This window comes from Ruditapes philippinarum, unplaced genomic scaffold (assembly GCF_026571515.1).
Source record: "Ruditapes philippinarum isolate M1 unplaced genomic scaffold, ASM2657151v2 ctg4036_1_1_1_1, whole genome shotgun sequence".
NCBI lineage: Eukaryota > Metazoa > Mollusca > Bivalvia > Venerida > Veneridae > Ruditapes > Ruditapes philippinarum.
Genome location: NW_026853777.1, coordinates 58,314 through 80,393, shown reverse-complemented (window position 1 = coordinate 80,393; position 22,080 = coordinate 58,314). Strand labels below are relative to the sequence as shown.

General features: G+C 32.2%; 1 protein-coding gene across 1 annotated transcript; it reads left to right on the top strand.

Annotated features, from left to right (window-relative positions):
- Positions 1–3,613: 3,613 nt before the first annotated feature.
- Positions 3,614–22,051, top strand: LOC132737852 (alpha-aminoadipic semialdehyde dehydrogenase-like). The gene is given in 17 exon segments (XM_060725211.1): positions 3,614–3,849; positions 5,856–5,909; positions 6,251–6,332; positions 7,326–7,378; positions 7,380–7,428; positions 7,865–7,997; positions 9,880–10,020; positions 10,766–10,823; positions 12,123–12,204; positions 12,442–12,536; positions 12,881–12,965; positions 13,747–13,853; positions 14,577–14,693; positions 15,185–15,282; positions 18,729–18,802; positions 19,277–19,352; positions 19,897–22,051. Coding segments are annotated over 17 exon segments (1,557 nt in total). The 5' UTR covers positions 3,614–3,651; the 3' UTR covers positions 19,952–22,051.
- Positions 22,052–22,080: the final 29 nt, after the last annotated feature.

Here is a 22,080-nt window from a genome sequence, read left to right as displayed (position 1 = left end):
TACTGTCATCACATTAAATGCATAAAGGACAGGGTGGACCATAGCCCAACTCAATTCACTTTCAATTCTTCTTGGTCTCCAATTTGTTGTGTATGTCTTCAATTTGTGAATGAAGAAGCTTAGTCATTTAGAAATTTGCTGAGTATTTTGTCTTGCACTTTCCAGTACCGTCCATGAACAGGCTCAATCAAACCGAGCCTGCAACATTTTCAATTTTGCCGTGTTGGGCTTTCTTTAAGGATTCTGTATTTATCTATTTTGAGAGTATAAACTCAAGAACAGGTATAGAACTCCTGTCTTCTGTTGAAAGCACTGGTGGGCTTACACGTGTATAATACAGAAGCTTTTTTTTACTTTTTCCGACTTTCTGGACAACGGTCCCGGTGGCATCTAAATAGAAGACTCCACTTCCTCTCCTTACATTTCCCTGACTTTCCCTAAAGAAAGTTCAGAGAAAAAAAAACATTAGAAAATGTTTGGAATGTAATTTGTTGAAAACATCCATCACAATGTTTGCCCTTTTCTACACCACACAAAACTCTCGACTATGCAGAGCTCTGTCATGGGATCCTTGTGGAGAACATCATGCAAATTCCATTCGCTCTTTGCTTTCCGTAGCACTGTCGGCGAGAGTGGTTCCGAATAACTGCCCGGGAGAAATTTTTCATCATTCATTTTTCCTAATTTCTTGCAGAAATATTTTTAAACATAAATGGCAGTGTTGACCCTAAGTATCTGCTCAGAGTCATACAGGTTTGCAAACTGTAATAACGTTCATTGCTGTAACAAAGTATATTGTCCGAGTATATCTATGTCTGCTAAAGTAGTTTTTAATTTCTTAATGACTGTACAAAAATATGGAAACAAAGTGATCCCTCGGAAGCATTAATTACAACAAAATTACTTGAAAATTGCAGACTCGGTTTGATTGAGTCTGTACATAATGAATAAGTGCAACATCCTCACGCCCCCTAGCACCGGCTTGAGCGGTACTCTATTCTCAAGAGCGGTACTCAATTCTCAAAACTTAATAGTGCTGGTATCAATGATCCCGAAGGACCAGAAAAATATAAGAACAGCTGCCACACGGCACTTGACAGCTGCTGTTGTGAAGTATAAAATTCTGGAAACAATGTGGTAAAAGCCACAAACTTGCACTCCCAACAATAATGTCGATGATATCTTATTTGGTATATCATTGCAGTTCCCTGTAGAAAAAGAATATCAGTCTTCTTGACCTTATTAAGACGAATGAACACAGAGTATTTTAGTTTAATGCTTTGTCTATTTGTCAAAATCAAAATATGATAAACAAGATCAACAAGGAAAGGCGGCGTTCAATGAACGCAACCCCCACATGACCCAGCAACAAAAACCAGTGGCAATGAGCCCAGGCAGACCCCAAACAAAAAACAGGACAGGGCACTAGGCAGAGCATTCACACTGTATCCTCCGTACATACGCGTTTACTAAACGTAAAGTTTCACACTTTTAATTTATATTGAGAGGTGGCAGGTTCGAGTTGTTGCATTTCTAAAATCACTTTCTCCTCCACTCGTTTCTCCGTCATTTGAAATGATAACTATTTCTTCAGCGTAAACGTTATCACTGATAACTTCGTTCTGTAGTACATTTATTGTCCAAACAACAGTTGTTATTGTTATAAACAATTCTTTCACAAGTAGAATATTGTGTGTTTTGATCATGAAAATGACTGTTCACGTCGACGTCAAAATTATCTACCTAGGTAGAACTTGTAACGACACTACAGCCGTCCTCATTCTCGTAATCAATTTCAGTTCCACTACTTTTGTTTTCTTTAATATCTCTAGAATCATTTGTATTGCTATTATTCCGTTGACGTAAACTTCACCAGTTAAATCACAAGTATCATCATCACTATGATGTGTTAGCATTGAAGCCTCGACATTCTCGCACTCAACGCCTTCCCGACAATCATTTACCTCTACATCAATAACGTTATTACTGCTGACGTCATTCACGCAACTTATATGTTTGTTACAGTTATTGTCATTCGTTTGATCAAACAAGATTTAACAAAATTTCTTGTACAAAAAGTCATAAAATGACCGCTTAACCCAAGAGGAATGACCACAGACTGAGACACTCGTAGAATGTGATCTATAAGGTTAGAACCCGTATTACTAATTCGTGTCGCTGTTTTTGCTGAGGATTATATAAACTCAAAATGCTGCAGTATTCTCTGAATATAACAGATTTTTTTTATCAAAAAAAGCATATATTCATATCTCCAAGTATATATATTTCATTTTCAAAAGAAAGTTTAGATATAATTGATTCTAGATACTTATTGAAATCGGTTTGTTTGGGGGCCTATATAATGTTCCAACGATAATAGGTTTATTCCGGGGCAAAAGTATCTCAACAAATATACATTCATTTGTGTTGTTTGACAAATCATATCTTACATTAAAAGAAATATCATTTCTAATGTACATACATACCCCACCTCCATTTCTATTGCGATAATTTCTTAGTGCAGTATAATTTTGAATGTCAATTTCACCGTCATACACACTATAGAGTCCAACCAAGTTTCTTATATCGAAAAAATTGCTGCATTGCAGTTATTAACTATCGTTTTCAGTATTATGGATCTTAAGTTTAAATGAATAAAATGTAGACCTTTGTTATTGATGCATTTGAATACATTGTCCTCGGGCGTCTGTGATGTTTCGTTAATGTGATTTCATCCTGAATACATTCGTCTTCGAAGAATGAGTCCGAAAAGCAGAACGTTGAAAACACGACCAATGAATTGAGGAACGTTGCAATGTTGTATATACCTAGCACACTGAACGATGTGTCCGTGCAATTGCCCGTTTGCATGATGTGCACGGGTTGTGGATAGGTCCTGGATTTAGCGCAAAATCACCTGCCAGCGCTAATAGAATCTTCACCGTAGCTGCTAAATTGACGGAATTAAAAGTTCGCCTGGTATGAGTATTATGATATAGAATTTGCTAATAATAAGAGATACTTTCGCTTGTACACTGATAATTAGCAAATAAAACGTTTTCTGCATTTTCTTCTACTGTGATTTTTTTGCTCAAAGTTAATTGTTGATTTGTGATAAATTTACCATATAAATAAGAATCCACCGCTTCTACATCATAATCTGTAAACCTTTGATCCGTTTTTTTTAAATTTTATTTATAAACAAAAACTCATGGCCCTTAAAAAAAGGGCAGATATCTCATAATGATTTTCTGGTTAACCGAATCATATTGGACGGACATACAAAGAAGAGCTATCATTAAAATCTTCATCGAATTCATATTCGTTCTTTGTTCTGAATTTTCTGTAAAGATTCGCTCGATAACATCGATATTTCCATATTCAGGCTTGTATTCTTCCGCTCTTCCGAAAAATATATAATTTATGACGAAAAATATTTTTTTCACTTGAATTAATAATTAGAATCTAATTGATTAAGTTACAGTACATATTTATGCATATCAGTAACAATGCAATTAATCAAGAGCCTTAAATGTTGTATTGCATTGTTTACATATTTTTTGTCTATTTAAGCACTAAAAATAAGTAACACGGCAAACCGGTGTTACAGTAGTTTAAACTGGATTTGGGCAAATTGCTTATCCGTGGGAAATGGCTACCTTTATCAAGTGTGGGGTAACACCGTTTAGCAAACTTCTCATCGCAAAACGTGTCATATCGCAATTAAAATCGACTGTCAGGATGTCTTCTTATCTTATCGATAATCCTAAATATGCCTGGTTGAAGGAACTTGGTCTGGAATCACAGAACAAAGGAGTATATTGCGGCGAATGGATTGCTAACGGAGAGGTAATTTACAAAAAAAAAGAAAAAGAAAGAAATAAAAGTTGTAATTTTATGTTCTATTTTATGAATAAATTGCATGAAACTACAAAAATTTCATTGACATCTTAATTTGTAGATTAAATAAGCTTTTAAATGATAGTCAATTGTGAAATTTAATAAGTATTTTACAAAAATAACGGGACTTGAGGTCAAGGTCATTTTTCCAGTTTTGAAGGTGTGTCTCTGTATTGAAATTTAATTGGTTTAAAGATATACTAAGCCTGTATGTTGGTAAACTACTTTCATTGCAGAAATTTATTGAAATCTAGGAAATTTTTGTTGGATATTTCCAATTTAAAATAAAAAGAATGCTTTAACGGTCATATGTTTGAGAAGCTGCATTCCTTTTGAAGTTTTAGAATCTACTAGTCTTATGATAACTGCACTAGTCTACATGTATTCATACTGTATTTACCTATATTTTTGTATGTGTCAAAGGGTGAGGAAAATGCGCAGTGGGACAGGGACCCAATTCGAACCCAGGACCCTTGGAATAATGTACTGCACCTCTACCGACTGAGCTATCCAGCCACGTACACACTTATAATCCCCCCTAGTTAGTGAACAGTTCTGAACCATGACATATCACCCGCTATATTATGTCAATTATTGTGGGTTTTATTTCTAGAAACATCAAATCTTAATCCACTAAATCCATAGCTTTCAAGAAGGAAGTTGCATCCCGGCATGAATTGCTCAGAAGTATAGTCTCCCCACACATAATAGACATGCTTCAATACTTTATTCTCTGCTGACTTGAACTTCGATGTATGAGTACTAGGTTATCCCTCTTCTACATTAGATTCATCATGATCTAGTTGCTATCCTTGTATTGAATATTACTTGACCAACTTCACACCATTGCCATCCTCTGAGTTAAGGGTTATTTTAGCAGTGGATTATTATATATTGGTCTGCCCTAGGGCCAATTTCTAACTGACTTACATATAAACAAATAATTTTAAAAAGACTCCTGAACCCACTAGACATTGCACTTATATATTTTGATATTCTAATTATTCTAATTCAAAATTATATATAGCAGTCTTTCATGCATATCTTGAAATAACTCAAATTGAGTATTATTATATGCTAATTTTTTATGATGCATGTCAATAATAGACAAGAAGTGACAGTTGAAGATAGGGCAACAAGGTGAATTCTGAGACTGTACAGATGTTGGGAAAACACTGATTAACTTGAGGTTGAGCAACTAATACCTCCAAAAATAATATACACTTTTATTTAATTTTACCCATGAAATATGGTGCTATATCAGTCAAATATATTTCATATTTTTTAAAAATAAATATGAAATATAAATATGAAAGTGGGAGGAGTCAAAACTCATATTTATTTTACGGGACTTCTTTCGCCATTTTGTTTGAAAAATCTGAAAATTCAAAACAAATTTTTGTCGAATTTTGTTTTGAAAACTATCTAGAATGATAGAAAACGGTCTAACTAAGAAAATAAATCCGAACACCAATATCTTTAATTCAGTCATTAACGCTGTACAGACGTTTAAAGAGTTGTTTACGTGACGTCACAATGTAGCGCTAAATATCACGTGCAAAACAAGACAATAATTATATTACTGCGCGCTGTACAATTGCAGTTGCGTAGCAAGCAAGGGGGTTCGTAACCATTTTTCTTTGATATTGAAATTAAATAAAAAGGTTATTTTTTCGTTTTTCGTGAAATATGGTCTATATATTTTCACTCAACATGATAAAATGCCACATATTTTCACTCGCCGTCCCGGCTAGTGAAAATATGTGGCATTTTATCATGTTTCGTGAAAATATATTCCATATTTCACGAAAAACGGAAAAAATATCCTCATAATAATTATCATTAGCATGGGAAGGTTTGGAGGAACATGGTCTGGAATTTATGATTGCTTTAAAAATAAGTCTTGTATCTTTCTCATACTTTTGTTTGAAGTTGTTTTTTTTTTACTTTTTCAGGAAGTTACCTCGTATTCACCAACAACAAATGAGCCTATTGCTAGAGTTACTCAGGTAAAAAATAAGTTAATATTTTCTTTATGATGAACTTATTAGTACAAATTTAAAACATTGTTAGGTCACTTAATTATATCTGGGACATAATATGTTGTTATTCTGTCCAAGATTATATGTGACAAAACTAATGGTTACGAGCTATTATCATGATGTTATACATGCTGTTTTACTAAATGCTGAAATCATTGGTCCTACTTAGTTCATGCCTGTAAGGAATGCTTGTTTGATTTTTAAGATGAAGTTTAGGAAAGGAAATTGTCCAAAATAGTAATAGATAGAAAAATAAAAATGTAAACTTCAAAGAAAGTTATCTTATACTGGTGAATATTTTCTTTCAGGGTAATTCTAAAGATTATGAGAGAGCAGTGAAGGCAGCAAAGGATGCCTGGCAAACATGGGCAGAGGTGAGACCAGTGACTTGTAAACTAAATTGTTCATTTAGAGCTCTTTTCTTTTTTCACTATGATAATTTTGTTTTGGTAGTCTTAAAAGGAAGAAATTTATACTCTTGATAACCATACCTGGAAAAAATTCATTGTTTTAAGCTACAAATTTGGGCCAAATTTAAAAAGTTAAAAAGTTTTAATTTTTTTTCTCCCCTGGGCATTTTTTTGGGGTTATGTTTTAAATACATGTAACAAAAACAAAAAATTTAAATTTATTTTTTTGGTCAATGTAACGAATGGTCCACCCCAGGGAGGGGGAAAAATTGTACGCAGTTGGGGGGAACCCGGAGAGAAAAGAAAGAAAAAGGGGAAATGGTGGGTTTTGTTTTTGGGTGAAATTTTTTCACTGCTACAAATTTTGTGTTTTTTTTTGAAAAAATATCTCTTTTTTCAAAATTTGGGGGATAGTAAAAATTAAATTTTTTAAAATTTGTTTTTGTTACTTTCAAACCCCATTTAAAAGGGGTTAAAGTTAAAAATTTGGAAGCTTTTTTTTATCTGGGGGGGAATAGGAGAGCATTTTTTACCTACTTTTTTTTCCCGGTTTTTTTGCCAGCAGTCATCCCCACTTTTGGTTTAAATTTTTTTGGGGTCCCAAGTTGGTTTTTTTTAAAACGGGGTTTTAAGGGGAATGGGTTGAAATTTACACTCTTTTTTTCAAAGGCATATGGGGGGGTTTCATTTTCCAAGGCCTGTAACTCTAAACAGGGGGTTTTTGGGACAAAATTAGGGGCCATGGTTGCAAAAGAAATTCTACTTATCCAGGCGTTGCTTCCCTTTTCTTTGGCAAAATCCCTTTTCTTTCTTACAGCTTTTTTTTGGTTTTAAATGGGTTTTTTTCTAAAATTTTTCTAGGAATTTTTAAAAGTATAAAAATTTGGGGAAAAAAATGGTTGAAAAACTAACTTTTGGGATTTTTTTTTAAATTTCTTTTTAACATACGGGGAAAATCACTTGAGAATGGAAGATACTAGTGAGTATCGGGTGAGGTACAGGCAGTACATAGAATATATTGATTATCGCTGTGGGTCTATCTAGAATGTTTGCTGGACATGTATTCCCATCTGAGAGTAAGTTTACAATCATAGTTTTAGCCAGATTCATTGGTAAATAACTTTCAAACTCTCATACTTTCTTGACTTTAATTTATGTGTTAACATTTTTAAAGGTGCATGGATATTTTGTTTGTAAGTCAAAATCAAAATATTTGATTTTGTATTGCTCTCCATTTTTATTCCATCTATTTGATTTTTTCTTGGGGGCCTTAGAAAAAATTGTTTGGATTTAGTCCATAATTTGAGCAGCTACAGAATGACTGGTTAAATTCTTAACAATGTTTAAAGCAGTTGATAAGCTAATGAAAGAAAGATTTCCTCTTTGAAATTGTTAAATGCACTTTTTTAATACATTCTAAAGTCTCTGAATTGTTGACAATTTTTTTTTTTCAAAGCAAATCAAACCTGAAAACAAATGCATGGATATTAATTAAGTTGGTTTTTTTTACAGGAAAAGGTCATGCTTTACTAGAACAATGGAATCCTCTAGGAGTCGTTGGAGTTATAACAGCTTTTAACTTCCCTGTGGCGGTGTATGGCTGGAATAATGCAATAGCTCTAGTCTGTGGAAATACTGTACTTTGGTGAGATGTTTACATATCATTTTCAAGTTTGTTTTAGTTGGGTTTCCATGTAAAGAAAAATATTTGGGCAACAGTACAAATTGTGACTGCTGCTGTTGTTGGTAGTTTAACCTCCTAATTACAGCAGTAAGCTAGAGTAAAGTTCAGCCATTGCATAGCTCCTTGGCAAGCAGTTTTCTAGTACTAGTTGCTATCACTTTTGCAAAGAACTTACGTACAAGCCAACGCAAAAATGCTTTTCTAATGACTGTAGAAAGCATTCCATGATCAACAGTACTATGAGTGACTGCTTGCTTTATCACAGGGTGAGAAAAATGTGCAGCCTGAGTCCTGACCATGATCGAGCCATGAAACCTCCGAATACTGTTCCGCAACTCTGCTGCTGAGCTATCTGGCTGCTTACAAATTCTCTCTCCTAAATAGTAACCAGTTCTGAACTGAGACATATGTAATGATTATAAGTTAAGCAAGTGTGATGGTTCGACTAGGATGTCTGATCCAGTACAGCTTGAAAGTTACCATTTCACTTGTACAGTGTGTTTGTGACTTGAAACCCAATAAAACAAACCTTTATGTATCCTTTATAAGATTCCTTTTATCATATGTTAATTAAATATAACTATTACATATTTTATATAACACATAATAAGCATAAAACTTCATGATGTGAGCAACTCTATGTCTTTGGGTGATTTCTTTTGGGTAATTTCATCCCAAAAGATACTTTTGATTTTTTTTTATCCCTTTTTAGTTTTTTTAAGCTTACATTTTTTATCATGGCTATTTTTTACCTTTAAAACTTTTTAAACAAAACTCACTTTATAGCATTTCTTAAACTTATTAAATGTTATTTCTTTTAAAAAAAACAAACGTTTTTTTTTATAAGACCCATAAATATATTATTAATTTGGGGAAAAGGGAGCTCCATAACACCATTTTTGACCAGCAACCCTTAAACAAGTTTTTTAACATTTTTAAAAAATTGTTCATAGGGTTTTTTTATTAAATCAATCTTTTTTCATTAAATTATAATATACCTCTCCCTTACCTTTCATTTTGATTGCTTTTAACATAGTTTATTCCTCATATACAAGAAAATTTTTACATGGCATTTACAATGAATACAAAAAAGGGATGATCAATAACATAATGTGTAAAAGCATGATCGTTGCATAAAAAGGACAGGTATTAAATAAGGTTTACTTAAATATGACATTGTAGTTTCTAGTTTATTTATTTTGCATGTAATGTCTCATATGAATATTTCTTATCTGTAATATATCATTGTATGCTAACATACTATTTTATAGCATTGTGTATGCCAGACTTTACATCTGCTCTATAATAACCGGGATGGTAATTAAATTAGATTTAATTAACAACTTGACAACAGCTTTGTATCACACAATGTCTAGCAACTATCATTATTATATAGAGGATATTGGTTTAGTTCAGTGTAAGATCGGAATATATTTCACCGAGTGAGCACCAAAAGGTATAATTCACGAGTGGCGCAGCCACGAGTAAAATATAAACTTTTGGTGTTCACAAGGTGAAATATATTTCGATCTTACACTAAACTAAACAAATTTTCTTTTTATTTTATGCAAAGAAACATTTTAAAAAGACATTTAACCTAATACTGAATGATATGCCCGCCAAATAATAATACAACGTGACGTCATTTACGTCATTAAGTTGGTACCCAGTTCTGTGCACGCTGGTATTTCACTGAAACAACGTAAGGGGCTTAAATGCAAAACAGTGAAATTATCAAAGTGGTAATTTCACTGTTTCAAACAGTGAAATTACCAGTTTTATATCACTGATATATTTCTATAAACCACCGAAAAGCATGAAATAAATAATTTTATTGCCCATTTTGCGACTTTGCGCTGACAATATGGCTGAATTTTACTCTAAGTTTATTACGATATATTTATAGAGTAGTGACGTCTGTGTTAGAGAAGAATGGTATGCCAGGATCTGTGTGTTCTATGGTGTGTGGTGGTGCTGATATTGGGTAAGTTATTCATGTATTTACCTCTCTATGACATAACACCTCTCTATGACACAACAAGTTATTCATGTATTTATCTCTATGACATAACACCTCTCTATGACACAACAAGTTATTCATGCATTTACCTCTCTATGACATAACACCTCTCTATGACACAACAAGTTATTCATGTATTTACCTCTCTATGACATAACACCTCTCTATGACACAACAAGTTATTCATGTATTTACCTCTCTATGACATAACACCTCTCTATGACACAACAAGTTATTATGTATTTACCTCTCTATGACATAACACCTCTCTATGACACAACAAGTTATTCATGTATTTACCTCTATGACATAACAAGTTATCAAATTACAGGAATCTGTATTGGACCTACTTAGAAGATTTTATTTATAACAATGCAGAAATGATTATAAAGGGCATCTGTGGCTGAATTCTGCTGTACCACATGTACTATTTACTGCTAGACAACAAAATCACAACATTTTGACGTCTTTGTCAATATAGAGTAAATTGCTGAAAATAGTTTGTCTTTTATGACTTCGATAAATCAATCATTTCCTGAGTGAATTATTTTCTGCCAGTCATAAAATCAGAGCCTCAGCTTAAGATATATAATAAAACACACATGTTTGGTAAAACACATGATAATGAAAATCTTTATGTTGAAATTTTTGTACATTAATTGATAGGAAGGAAATGTATTATATCTTGATTAAAATATTAACTTTTCAGGAGTCTGATAGCCAAAGATGAAAGAATACCATTAGTGTCTTTTACTGGAAGCACAAAGGTAAATCTGTCCTTGGTATTAATTTATATGTGTAGAGAAGTTTTTAGATCAGATGTTTTTGTCAAGTTACATCTTGAAAAGCAAGGATTAAGGTGGCATGCCTTCAAACTTGTGTATAAGCCACAGAAATTACTTAAAACTCTTCATGTAATTTGCCAAGTTTAATATTTATGTACAAATGTTTTATGATCAGTCTGTGTAGCCAACTTTTGATTTAAGGTAGTACACCCCTAATGGGCACTATAAGGAATTGTAAATTTGACAACATAGGACAGTTATATGCCTTAAATGTCACCTGTATGCAAAATTTAAACAAAATTTACCGTGTGGTTTATGAGTTATGGACATTTTTATGAACTAAAAATTTGCCATTAGAAGGGATTTTTTCAGAAATGAGGAAACTCTAAATAATCTATAATATCATCATTATGAAAAATGTTTTCCTTTTGCTCATTGTTAAGAAATAAACAATGACATATAGGTAACAAATTAAACAAGCAAAATGATTGTTTTTAAACGAAATGTTTTTAATATGTATAAAAATGTAACCCCACCCCACCCACTTTTAACACTAATTTGACCATTTCCCTATGAAAAAAGCCTTATTTAAAATATCCCTAAAATTTTCCAAAATGAGGGGCTATTATCAAAGTTTGCCTAAATTTTCTTTAATGTATATTGGTTGGTCTTGCAAAATATAAAATACTTTTACCGTTTAGTTTTTATTTTATTAAACTTTGAAAATATCTGGTATCATATTTGCTATTAAATTTGGCATTATTTAGTAAATAAATACCTACAATAATTATATAATTAAAATAAAACACTTTTTACTTCCATAGGGGGTCTGAGAGATTAATAAAAAATGTTAAAAAGAAAAAAAAAGAAAGTAACAAAATTGCCCCTTCTGGGGTTTGAACCCACGCCCCGTCAGTTTCAATACACTTTACAGTGATTTTAGCCTATTTGAATACTCTTCAAAGTGGAGACAGTGCATTAGGGGTGTACTACCTTAAACAATAACAGAGTATTATATGATGAAACAATATGCATGATTGTTTGATGATCCTTTTCTAAAGGATCTAAAACCACTCTCATTTCCTGAACAAGATGACTGCCAAAGCTTTGATTAGAAATAAACTTTAAATGACATTTCCTCCCTAACAATATGGCAGATTTTGATGAACTTGACAGGAGTGATCCTTTAGGTAGTCCTTAATTAAGTTAGCTCAAAATGTTAACTGAACAAGAATAAAGGGAGAGAGTATAAAGTAGTTAATTAATGGTTGTTTTATACAGGTAGGACATAAAGTATCCATGATGGTACAGGAGAGGTTCGGCAAGTTCTTACTGGAGCTCGGTGGAAATAATGCTATTATAGGTAACCACTGGATAGTTTTCTTGTTTGAAGTTCCTATTGTAAATTATAAACACAAGTAAAAATTTGATTTTAACTAAGTATACCATCTACAGTTTAGTTTTTCTCTAAGGAAAAATGTGTATTGACAGTATTCATATATATGCAGGTAAAATAATGTCCATCTTAAATATATTAGATATAACACCATTTATAAAGTATACATGTGGCCATTTTTATAACTGATATTTAATGTTACAGTAAATGATGATGCTGATATAGACATGGTGGTACGAGCCTCAGTGTTTGCATGTGCCGGTACTGCTGGTCAGAGATGTACCACAACTAGAAGACTGGTATGTTAATAATTTATATTATCTATTATATAACTGTATAAGAATCATTAACATTTAGCATGAAAAATTCACTGTAGTTTCAATGAATGATAGAAAATTGCTTTTTTGTACTGCATGCTCTGTTTGTCCTGGAATAAAAAAAGAAAAAAACAAAACAAAGATCTTTTCCAGCAATTTAAAGAATAACAGTTTTCTTATGACTTTATGTCAAATAGTTTACAATATAGCTCAATGAAACTTATTTTGTAGATTGACTTGAATATAAATAGTTCTAACAAATTTAACAAAAATTCAAAGCTTTACAATATTTTAAAAGTTAAGTAAAAAGTGAAACATATTTTCAGATTTTACACGAGTCAGTTCATGATGAAGTGGTAACCAGACTGGTGAAGGCATACAAACAGCTTAGAATAGGAGATCCTATTGAATGTAAGTTCTACAATTCTCTTTTTAGCTCGACTATTCGATAAGAATAAGTAGAGCTATTGTAGTCACCCGAGCGTCAGTGTCGGCGTCGGCGTCTGCGTCGGCGTAACCACTTATGTTAAAGTTTTTGTAATAGTTCAAATATTTTCAAAGTCCATCGACATATGGCTTTGAAACTTTGCACACTTGTTCACCATCATTACCCCAACCTGTATACAGGAGGAGGTAACTGTATCAAGCATTTTGACAGAATTATGCCCCTTTTTCGACTTAGAATTTACGTTAAAGTTTTTGTAATAGTTCAAATATTTTCAAAGTCCATTGACATATGGCTTTGAAACTTTGCACACTTGTTCACCATCATTACCCCAACCTGTAAACAGGAGGAGGTAATTGAATCAAGCATTTTTTTTACTATCAAGCACTAAGAATAGTCTAGCGTTGCTGTCCTACCGACAGCTCTTGTTTCATATTCCTCTTGGTTATCAAGCTATATTAGTACATGATATGCTTTCAAAGTACAGTTTTCAGACATCTTCAGGAAAATGAACTATTCTCTAATTAAAGCTAACAGTGTATATCAATATTTAATTAAAATATTATATTGACTGGTTAGCCTACATAAACTTATAAATTGTATCAACTCTAGAAATCATTAATTTTCTTACACTTAGTAACAACCAGTTAACTGTTCATATTGTATCAACTGGTTAACTTTTATATTGTATCAACCAGTTACTCATTCACATAATGTCAACCAGTTAACTGTATATTAATTTATTAGCTGACACATTATATGGACCACTACACAGTAAAGATGCAGTAACAATGTTTAAGAATGCAGTGGCAGAAGCTGTGAAGGCTGGCGGTAAAGTGGAATGTGGAGGGGAGGTATTTTTAATATACTCAATTACAAAGATAACAGTCTTGGTCTTTAATGATTGATGAAAAGCTTTTCAAGGTGGCTGGCTTAGTAATTTAAGTTACCCAGAATAATTTGATGTATTAAAATCTTAACCTAAATTTCTAAAATGGACTTGTCCAGCATCCCTGTTTGGAACTGTCTATTGTCAGTTTAGGATATCAAGATGAATTTTAAGTTAGTCAGTCAACAGTAAAAAGCCTTGTCAAAAAAACAGTTAGTCAGCCAACAGTATACAGCATTGTCAGACTGTACTTATATGTTGGCTAGTCTGGTTCTATACTGGTGACATAGGCTAAATAGTTCCAGTTTCAGCATATTATGGGTTAATGCCTATTTCATACATTACACATGGAGGGAAATGTTATATACCATATGTTTATGAAGTAGAAAAATTCTAAAAGCTGCTTAGAAGTTTATGTGCAATGTTGTCAGATTGTAATATTTGATTTTACATCAAATAATTGAACGTAATAGTGGCATTGCTTGAATGAGACTTCAGAAAGAACTAATTTATGACAATAATTATACTTTCAGCATACAACTATGTGCTTCTTGAATATTAATAATTGATAAAAATATATTTGACTTTTATATCTTTAAGGTTGATCTATATGTGCATTATGTATGTGTATGTTTTCATTGTTTTCTGATAATGAATATTTTGTTGATGTGTTATTTGTTTATTATAGGCTATAGATAGACCTGGTAACTTTGTACAGCCTACTATCATATCAGGACTCGCTCATGATGATAAGATTGTACATACTGAAACATTTGCACCTATTGTTTACACTCTTAAATTTAAGGTAAGTTTGTTGTTACCACTAATATACATTTCAAACTGATAGGGAAATAGCTAAAATCATTCCAGTCCACTGATTACTGCTAGAGCTAAAATTATAGAAATAAATTTCAAATAATATATTTTCCTGAACCACTGCAGAGATTTTGATAAAACTGTATGGGAATGAACTGTAGCAAGTAATTATGAAAGACTGTTATGGTAAGCTTAACAAAATGGCATACAGGACTAGAAGTATGGTTAATGCAGCATCATCTCCTTTGTACAATTAGTTCAACCTGCTTATAATTATAATAACAAGGTAAAAGTCAGATACGAAAAAAAAACAAGAAAAAAAAAAACACCAAATGTCTTTTAAAAAACATTAAATGATGGATGTCTAACTACTGTGAAGATTTTAGTGCCATGTCAATGAGTTACAATGTATAAAGAAAGTGTTTTGAGCTTGTGAGAAATGTACAATATATTAGATTTATAATTGTTTGTGTATTGTAGAACCTAGATGATGCTATCAGCATGAACAATGAAGTAAAACAAGGTCTATCTAGTAGTTTGTTCACCAAAGATCTGGGAAATATATTCAAATGGATGGGGTAAGTGGAATAATAAATATTCTTCTACAGTTTTGTAGCAATTTGTCAACAGTTGTCAACTTTTTATGCCCCCGCCATATAATGGCTGGGGCATATACTGTAGTGTTACCCTGTTCCGTGCTTCCGTCATTCTGTCATTCCGTCATCATCAGTTTCCGTTCATTATTATGTCTCCCTCACCTCGGGGGGAGACATATTGTTTTTGCCCTGTCCGTCCGTCCGTCAGTCCGTCCGTCCGTCAGTCAGTCCGTCCGTCCATTCTTCGTTTCCGGACGATAACTAGAGTTCCTTTTGACCTACAGCTCTCAAACTTCATAGGATGAATGGTCTTATTGAGCAGATGATCCTTATTGTTTTTGGGGTCAGTAGTTCAAAGGTCAAGGTCACAGTGACCGTTGGTCAATTTCTCGTTTCCGGATGATAACTAGAGTTCCTTTTGACCTACAGCCCTCAAACTTCATAGGATGATTGGTCTTATAGAGCTGATGATCCCTATTGTTTTTGGGGTCAAAGGTCAAGGTCACACTGACCGTTGGTCAATTTCTCGTTTCCGGATGATAACTAGAGTTCCTTTAGACCTACAGACCTCAAACTTCATAGGATGATTGGTCTTATTGAGCAGATGATCCCTATTGTTTTTGGGGTCAGTAGTTCAAAGGTCAAGGTCACAGTGACCGTTGGTCAATTTCTCGTTTCCGGATGATAACTAGAGTTCCTTTTGACCTACAGCCCTCAAACTTCATAGGATGATTGGTCTTATAGAGCAGATGATCCCTATTGTTTTTGGGGTCAGTAGGTCAAAGGTCAAGGTCACAGTGACCGTTGGTCAATTTCTCATTTCCGGATGATAACTAGAGTTCCTTTTGACCTACAACCCTCAAACTTCATAGGATGATTGGTCTTATTAATCAAATGATCCCTATTGTTTTAATGGTCAGTAGGTCAAAGGTCAAGGTCACAGCGACCGTTGGTTAATTTCTCCTTTCCGGATGATAACTAGAGTTCCTTTAGACCTACAACCCTCAAACTTCATAGGATGATTGGTCTTATTGAGCAGATGATCCCTCTTGTTTATGGGGTCAGTAGGTCAAAGGTTAAGGTCACAGTGACCATTGGTCATTTTCTCATTTCCGGATGATAACTAGAGTTCTTATCAAGGTTTGAAGAATTATGGAGCAGACACAATTTCATTTAATTTCATTTGTGAAACTATATATGATATGACCATCAAGTGCAATTTCGTTTGACGCCCGCCTGCCATACGCTGATTGAATAACCAGGATTTTCAAAATTGAATACCTGGTTTTTAGTTTAGGAAGCATCTTCTCATACAACCTTAACAATAGAAACCATCCATAGACAGCCTTCATTGAAGTGACTACCGGGTATTTACATTATCTTATCTCCATTTCCATTCCTGTTTCCATTCACAGTTATTCTCAGCAGTGGGGGAGACATGCGCTTTTTTACAAAAGCATCCTCTAGTCTTAGTAAGGGTTGCACACATTCAACTCAAATTTGGCATATGGATATATCATGAAAAAAATTCAGGTCAAGTTCGAATTTAGTCATGGTTCGATGATTTTTGGCAGAGTTATGCCCCTTTTACTATGAAAATAATATGAAATTTTCAGTTTCCGTTCATTATCTCTCCAATGGTATTACACATTCAACTCAAACTTGACATATGGATATGTCATGAGAAAATACAGGTCAAGTTCGAATTTGGTCATGGTTCGATGATTTTTGGCAGAGTTATGCCCCTTTTACTTTGAAAATAATATGAAATTTTCAGTTTCCGCTCATTATCTCTCCAACGGTATTACACATTCAACTCAAACTTGAAATATGGATATGTCATGAAAAAATACAGGTCCAGTTCGAATTAAGTCATGGTTCAATGATTTTTAGCAGAGTTATGCTCCTTTTACTTTGAAAATAATATGAAAATTTCAGTTTCCGTTCATTATCTCTTCAACGGTATTACACATTCAACTCAAACTTGACATATGGATATGTCATTAGAAAATTCAGGTCAAGTTCGAATTTGGTCATGGTTCGATGATTTTTGGCAGAGTTATGCCCCTTTTACTATGAAAATAATATGAAATTTTCAGTTTCCGTTCATTATCTCTCCAACAGTATAACACATTCAACTCAAACTTGACATATGGATATGTCATGAGAAAATACAGGTCAAGTTGGAATTCGGTCATGGTTTGATGATTTTTGGCAGAGTTATGCCCCTTTTACTTTGAAAATAATATGAAATTTTCAGTTTCCGTTCATTATCTCCACTAGGGTATTACACATTCAACTCAAATTTGACATATGGGTACATCAAAGAAATACGCAGGTCAAATTCAAATTTTGTCATGGTTCGATGATTTTTGGCAGAGTTTTGCCCCTTTAACTTTGAAAAAAAAAAGGAAATTTTTAGTTCCCATTCATTATCTCCCCAACAGTTGTACATATTCAACTCAAATTAAAGATATGGATATGTCATAAGAATGCATTGGTCAATTTCCAATTTGGTCATGGTTTGATGATAGCTGACAGAGTTATCCCTCTTGAACTTTGAAAAAAAATCAGAAATTTTAAGTTTCAGTTCATTATCTCCCCAATGGTTGTAGATCTACACATTCAACTCAAATTTGACATATAGATACATCTTAGGAATAAGCAGTTCAAGTTTGAATTTGGTCGTAGTTCAATGATTTTGGACAAAGTTATCTCCCTTGAATGTTGGAAAAATTTTGAATTTTCAGTTTCAGCACTCATACTTTTGTGGAAATGTATGTAGCCATTAATTTGGCTAGAAATATGCAATATGCAATTTACAAAAGGTTAACACTGAATAGTTTCAGTGCCTTGAACTTTGTTTAAAAATGGTTTGTGTTAACATTGAATAGTTTTAAGGGCTTTGAACTTAAAATGAAAAAAATAATTTGTGCAAACAAATTTGGAACTAAATATTATAAAATCTGAAATTTTGGCTGCATGCGGGGGCATCCGTGGCATGATGACACATTTCTAGTTTCAGCATGATTTATAATAAAACCTATGTAATGCAATTTTTTAGAAATGGTGTGTTCATAGGCTATCTGTATAAAATTTCTTCCATAGGCTAATTTATCATGTGCATGTTCTTAGTTAAAATTTCTTCAATTGTTGTAATAAATCTAGCTGCATTTTGCAAATATGTAATTAAGATAGTAAGTAAATAGCAAAATTACCAAAGATCCCAAGTCATTTATTGTCAAACTGTTTTGCATATGTAAAGAAAAGATAAATTAAACCAATGATATTGAAAAGGTTCTTTTTAGTTAAAATTTAGTTAATAAGAGGTAGGTCAATGTTAAATCTATTTAGATTTAAATCAAAAGGAAGACAACTTCATTAGATGAAATCAGCAGGTGAATAAAAATTCTGTTTTATCATTTCAGACCAAAAGGTTCAGATTGTGGAATTGTTAACGTTAATATACCAACTAGTGGTGCTGAGATTGGTGGTGCCTTTGGTAAAATCATTTCTTACATTTTGTTTTAACTAAACTTTACCATCTTAGTAAACTTATAAATATAATTCATGCATTGACAAGTTTCAATATAAAACACTTCTTTCTAAATACCAAAGAACTAGTATTTAGTTGTTTGAACCTGGGAATGATAAAAAAGCTATAAAAAAGTTAAGTCTTTTACTAGATTGTGTTAAATGTATCTTAAACTGTGTTAAAGATAAAACCAGAAATTTAATTTGATGATTTCCCAACAAATTTTGTAAAAGAGTCTTATAAAGATAATCTATTCTAAAGCTTTAAAGTTGTGATACAGTGTCCATGGAAATTAAAATAACTAAACAGTAATGAAGTTATAATTATGTTACCTTTAGTTTAAATGACAATGCATTTAAGTATTGATGTATAGAATATTTTTGATACTTTTAAATTTACAAGAATGAATGTTCATGTAATTTTGTATTATAAATATGTTAGGTGGAGAAAAGCATACAGGTGGTGGGCGTGAATCCGGCAGTGATGCATGGAAACAATATATGAGGAGATCAACTTGGTAAAACTTTTTCACATGACTATAATTTATACCAAGTATATGTCAAATAAGCCTTCTTTGTTAGGTATGAAATAGCAAAAAGGGATAAACTGATTCAGAGTTTTATTTGTTTATTTGATTAAAGTTCAATGTTGTAAACATGTAGTGAAAGTCAATAAATTTCAAATATTTGCTCATTGTAAGTTAGATATTTGTAAGAATGGACTTGATCATTGTAGGTTGCTGGCTGACAAACAATATGTCTTATCTTTTTTGTATTCTCCTGTGTATAAAAATGGCTACAAACTCAAAAAAGTTCATTTGTGTTTTTTTTTTTTCATTTTGTCACAAATTTTGTAAAATCTTTCTTCCCATCATTCAAATAGATACTAAATTCATTGTTTTCACTAATATATCAACATCCTGCCTTTGAATGTTTTATGCTCTTAACAGAAGAAACATGATGATAAAGTTTCCTGAAATGTGATGGTATTGAAGATATTAATATTTTAGGCTTAAATACCCGATAGTTCAATGTTCATATAACATTTATATTTTATTTCAGCACAATAAACTACAGTAAAGAGCTTCCACTGGCACAAGGAATCAAGTTTGAGTAATAAATCTCATCAACAGTGGTGTGTTGTGAACTGATCTGACTCAGTTTTCTCATTATAATGTGATATAAAATAAGTGACTTGTTCAACATAGAATACCACATTTCATACCTAACACATTATTTTCATTATGCAGCTTGTAAAACAGTATGTTACATGTTCTTCTTGTTGTGGCCATATGTCTGTAACAAAATGATAAACATACTTGGAATAGATGATGGCATAATTTTAGGAAAAGGAAAAATGTTTTGGTATGAAATGTGCAGTTCTATGTTTTAAGTAAACCGGGGTATATCCAGTATTTGTTTAGTAACATATTGATATGATATTAAATTGATAAAAAGTTTATGATTATGTATAAATACTGTATGGTACACAATGATAGAATGTATGTTGTGTAAATGTATACCTGAGTATGGTAGGTGTATACACGAGTTATGTATGCATTTATAGATTAATATAACAACATTTAAAAAAGTATTTTCAGTCAAAATCAAAAGAAAATTTTGAAAATGGTTATATTCATATCATAAATGATTATAAGGGGTAATGTTAATGTGTACATGTTTATGGATTGCATTTTTGAAGTTGTCATGGTAATACATATTGAGTTTATTTCAACACAATTTAGCAAATATACTTGTAAAGATTTCTTTGATGAAGTAAGTCTTGTAATATTTATCTTAATGGTGTTTTAAGGGCTTTAAATGAAATGAAAAACTAGGTTACAAATCTTGCATTTCTTGACATTACATCTAGGAAAGTTTAAATGTGACTTACTTAGTTTGTGAATTATTTTAAGATGAAAGAAAGCTAAAAATGTTTTGTTCCTTGATTATTACTGAATCTCAGCGTATTGGTTTGTGATTGTTTTTGAGATGTCTATGTGAAATTGAGAAAAGAAAAAAAAATTGTGACTAGTGGATACAGGATACAATAAGTCTGATCAGAAAATATGAACATAGGAATATGTTGGTAGTACTTCGACTTTCAATACAAACAGTGTTTATATTGAAAGTATTTTTTTAAAGCAGTGAAACAGATGGACCATTGTCTTTACATTTAAGAATTTCCTGGGCATTAAGATAATGTGTATGATTTATGAAAGGAGTTTTGAATGGAAGTACTGGTATATTTTAAGTTACTTGTTATGTTAGATCAAGCATGCAGGTGTGATTGTACCAAAAATCTACAATTTATGATGATTAGTTTTCATATCTTGATAAATTTCTTGTGTGTTACATGTTTGTAATCAGCTTTTGTAAATTTTTCAACATTTTGCTTCAGAACTGTTTTGCTTGGTAACTAGTCTAAAATTATGTCTAAAAAAAAAAGGAATTCTTAATTCGAAATCTTGTTAATGGTGTCATACAAGAAAACTGTAGTGTATTACAAGAAAACTGTATTACAAAAAGTGATTATACCTCACTTGTGCAGAATTTAATCTGACAAAGACTTTGGGATATTTTTCATGTGTATGCAGTTTTACCCCTGTGCCAGAGATAATCACAGAGGGACACTTCAAGTCTTCCTTAATTAATTTGATAGTTGCTTTATACATGTTTATAATTTATTTTATGACAAAAAAGTATGCTGGCTATATTTGGTGCTGTGTTGGATTTTTGCATAATAATGCTGTTTTTGTAACAACTTTGAAGATTTTTTGTAAATGCCATTTGTTAATCTGGTCTACTTTTTATTTTTCAGAATTCTTGTCATAAAATTTAAAAAGAAACAAAAAAAATGAATAATTAGGACTGAACAATATGTTTTCAATATGTGTTAGTTAAATGAAATCATTTCTATTTGTATTGAATTTAGCTTTTGCTTGAAGACAATCATAACAAATATCTGACACAAATATCTATTACACCAAATGTTATCTATATAATTGAATCACTGGTACATTAAATGCATACTTGTAGTTGTGATCACTTTTTGGTCATATTTTTTTTGTAATAGTTTTGTGAATTTTGAACAAGTGCCTGTGTTATTATGGGTTTATTTGTTTGGTTTATATGAAGGATTTATGTTGATTGCTGTGCTATCAGAAATTTTGTGCTGTTTTTGATAATGATTAAATATTTATGTATCAAATAACAAGTCTTTTTAGTATATTTTTGAAATCATTT